Source organism: Triticum dicoccoides, unplaced genomic scaffold (genome assembly GCF_002162155.2).
Source record: "Triticum dicoccoides isolate Atlit2015 ecotype Zavitan unplaced genomic scaffold, WEW_v2.0 scaffold60104, whole genome shotgun sequence".
In the NCBI taxonomy this organism is placed as follows: domain Eukaryota; kingdom Viridiplantae; phylum Streptophyta; class Magnoliopsida; order Poales; family Poaceae; genus Triticum; species Triticum dicoccoides.
Genome location: NW_021285239.1, coordinates 684 through 4,504, shown reverse-complemented (window position 1 = coordinate 4,504; position 3,821 = coordinate 684). Strand labels below are relative to the sequence as shown.

Sequence of the window (3,821 nt, the reverse complement as noted above, 5' to 3'; positions counted from 1 at the left end):
ATCTCAGTGCTAAAAGTTTTAAAATCGAATTTTTTTCCGAATACAGAATGGTATCTAAATTTTGATACCATTTTAGCTTTGGCAGAAAATATGAACATTATTTTGATTGAAGTACAAATAGAAATATGTAATTTTACTAAAAAAACAGGTATAACATATTACTCTAGAGAAGGCCTCAGTGCCAAAAGTTACGGTGGGGGCACGACAAGACATTGGGTTACTATTCTCTTCATAGACACCGCGCCATTGTGTTGCAAAACGTATTATTTATCATTTGGTCCATCTTATTATGATCGCATCTCCATCACATATGTGGTTCTCAGGCCAAGAAAAAAGGTGAGCTTTATATGGTGGGGGCGTAGCTGTCAAAAACTGCTTCGCGAGTCTCCCTTGCACAAATTTTCGGTGCCGTAGATATTGCTAAATTCCCCCTGCCTGCCCTTCTCCTTCGAGAGTTTTTCGTAGTCCGGGAGCTCCTCCTCCTCCGGCGCGGGCCTTCTCCCCGTGAAGAGGGAGTGGTCGGAGGATGAGGAAGAGCCGGAGGAGCCGGACGCGTTCGCCTTCGTCCCCGTGAAGGAGGAGCCCGAGAAGCCCGCTCCGCTCGGCCGCCGCGGAGTTATCGGGCCGGAAGAAGAAGTCGCCGATGTCGGCGCCGTTGCGGCCGCCATCGCCGAGCGGAGCATGCGCGAGGAGGCGGAGTGCCAGCGCCACACCGAGGAGATCGAATTCCTCCAGTGGCGGGAGGCGGTCGCTGCCAACCTCGCCGCCAAGGAGAAGGCCGAGGAGTGGCGCCGCATCCGCGTGGAGCAGGCAGCTGTGTACGTCGACCTGTGCAGCTCCGGCGAGGAGGATTGAGCGTCCGGCCCCTCCACGGTGTCGTCTATTTTGCCGCGACCTCGCCGCCGTCAGATCCGACCCCTCTAGTACTTGTTCAACTTAGTATCTAGTATAACTATGCTTGTAGTTTGTTAATCATGTGATGAACTATGTAGTATGTGATGAACTATGTTTGTGCAATTTCTCCCGCAAAATTGTTTTTTAAAATTATGCAGGTTTAGATACGGGGTCTGTTCGGGCGCGCTAGTTTTCGAGCCGCAAACGCGATTTTCGTGGAACCGCAAACGCGTTTTGCGGGTCAAATTTATGCGGGGTTTGCTAGAGTTGCTCTTACGCTTCAAATCTATAGGAAGATGCATCCTGGTACTCCTATCTCATTTCGAAATCCCGTGCTGGTATGTTGAAGACTAGAGAGTCGATGTAAGTTGGCTTTTTAACTTTGCCCAAAGAAGTTGGCTTTTAATTCCTTGTAGCAGTACAAGGTAAGAGGTGTGTGTGAAATGAGAGAGCGGAGAAGGAAAATGACACATTTTAATGACCTGCGCGGCAGAGGTTGGCCGTTGGCCCTATTTATTATGCCAGCGCTATTATACACATCTACTACATCGTGGCCCATTGATATGGTCCATGCTCGCACAATGCTCTGCCGACGATTTGAGGAGCTCGATGTGCCGACCAAAACAACGTGGTTGTGTCCGGAGACGAGCTGATAGCATTGTAAATTTAGTTACCACTCTCTCTGTTCATGGATAAGTATACATACAAATTTAAAGTCCACTGAAAAGATAGAAGTACTCCAATCTCATTCCTAGTAGCGCCACTTGTGGATCAAAAGACCATAGATGGGAGCGGTACAACGCACCCATATTCCGCTATAGGATCCCGATGCGACAAAGCCACTTGCATAATAAAATTGATATTTTGATGGGAGCGGTACAACACACCCATTTTCCGCTATAGGATCCCGATGCGACAAAGCCACTTGCATAATAAAATTGATATTTTGTAACACAGAAGCGGAATACGGGTGCACCGTGCCGTAAATAATACATGGTAGATTTACCCCAAAGATATGTCTTCATATAAACCAAATTAATCATTAAAATACAGCTCTGAATATTGCATCAATGAAGGTGATTGAACGGTGGCCCTGCACGAGCAAACCAAATTAATGCACTCAACCACTCCACAGTCGGTCATTGTAGGAGTACATGTCGTTATTAATCTGCGCTGCACACGCTAACGAACCACACTCCACCGCTAGGTATGCATGCTTGGTCGATCAATGGGCCCAACCCAACATCCAACCGTCTCCCAAATGCTTTAATATACCCAGCAACCTAATCCAACATCCAGCGACAAACATTTATGCATTGGCTCACACCAATCGAATTTATCCCTGTGGACGCAATACTTGCCACAATCATAGTGTACAGTTTACTTACTACAAATGGTATCACATATTTAAGCTCGTGCTGGTCGCCATGGTGGCCGCTATGCTCCTCGTAGCCTGCGATGCGGCGATATCCTGCGGTCAGGTGACCTCTGCCTTGAGCCCCTGCATCTCCTATGCACGCGGCAATGGCGCCAACCCGCCTGCGGCCTGCTGCAGCGGCGTCAGGAGTCTGGCCGGTGCAGCCCGGAGCACCGCTGACAAGCAAGCAGCGTGCAAGTGCATCAAGAGCGCTGCTGGTGGGCTCAACGCTGGCAAGGCCGCCGGCGTCCCTTCAAAGTGCGGCGTCAGCGTCCCCTACGCCATCAGCTCATCTGTGGACTGTTCTAAGATTCGTTGATCGACCACTTCTTCTCATCATCGCTGCATATAGCTCCAGCGATCTACGCTGAGTACGTTGAGGTCATACACATACATATACATATATATGAATAAGTGCTCTCATATTATCTCACTGCGTGACAGCGAGAGGAGTACCTACGTCCGGCCAGCTCTGCATGGCAGGCCACACTGTTGTATTGATGTTTGGTTGTTCCTTCACCCTTTTGAGAGGACTCATGAGTTTGTTCTTCTTTGTACCGTGTGCACTTTTGATATATGGATCTTACACTAGTAGAAAAACAGCTAATAGTCCCGGTTCGTGAGGGCCTTTAGTCCCGGTTCATGAACCGGGACTAACGGGCCGTTACTAATACCTCCACCCATTAGTCCCGGTTCAAACAAGAACCGGGACTAATGTGCCTCCACGTGACTCTGTGCACCGAGCCCAGTCAGGGGGCCTTTGGTCCCGGTTGGTGGCACCAACCGGGACCAAAAGTCCATGTTTTTTTTGGAAAGTGGCTGCTTTAGGGGTTTTGGGGGTTATTTTTAGGTTGTTATATTAGCTAGCTAATAGAGAGAAGTGTCCTCTCTTATATCTTCGTCCTTGGTTTACCAACGCTGCTGCTATATATGTTCATTTTATCCGCTGATATAATAACTCATGCATGCTCGCATACATCAGCATATATAATAACAAGTACTCGTCCTACTAATCATGCATCATCATACAACTTCTACTCGTTATTAATAATAAGTCATACGATCATCATCCTCATAGTCATCGAACCCAACCCTACATAATTGTTCTTAACACATGATCATCAGTATCAGGTAGGACCTAAACACCCTTATGGTAAAATAGCATAAAACAATATAGACCCTGACTCTCCATTATGAAGAATGGCGATCATCCTGTCTCCAATTTTTTCCCTTCGCTGAATGTTGCTTCCAAGAAGCTCCTTACGACTGTCCATACATTTTTTCCATTCTTTGATTGTCATGTCTCCACTTCTTTTAGAAACCCGGTATGGACAGTTCAGATTCGTAGGAAGACCTGGTTGTATGTTCAAAACATGAAGGCTACCGTGTGTATACATCAGATGAGACACACAATCATTCGGGATTATCTGTTGAAAAACATAGTAATAACTTCATAGTTAGCAATGATATGATGTACTAGTTTTAGAAGTGTGCAAAAAGATGCACGGAT

General features: G+C 47.0%; 1 protein-coding gene across 1 annotated transcript; it reads left to right on the top strand.

Moving 5' to 3' along the window:
• The first annotated feature begins 2,033 nt into the window (after positions 1-2,033).
• On the top strand, positions 2,034-2,911 carry LOC119347192 (non-specific lipid-transfer protein 4.1-like). The gene has a single exon (XM_037616094.1). It carries the CDS (start codon positions 2,049-2,051, stop codon positions 2,628-2,630), a length of 582 nt encoding a protein of 193 aa, XP_037471991.1. The 5' UTR covers positions 2,034-2,048; the 3' UTR covers positions 2,631-2,911.
• The last annotated feature ends 910 nt before the right edge of the window (positions 2,912-3,821 follow it).

Excerpts from the sequence above, each read along its gene's own strand:
- LOC119347192 (XM_037616094.1), top strand. The coding sequence starts at position 2,049 with ATGTCGTTATTAATCTGCGCTGCACACGCTAACGAACCACACTCCACC.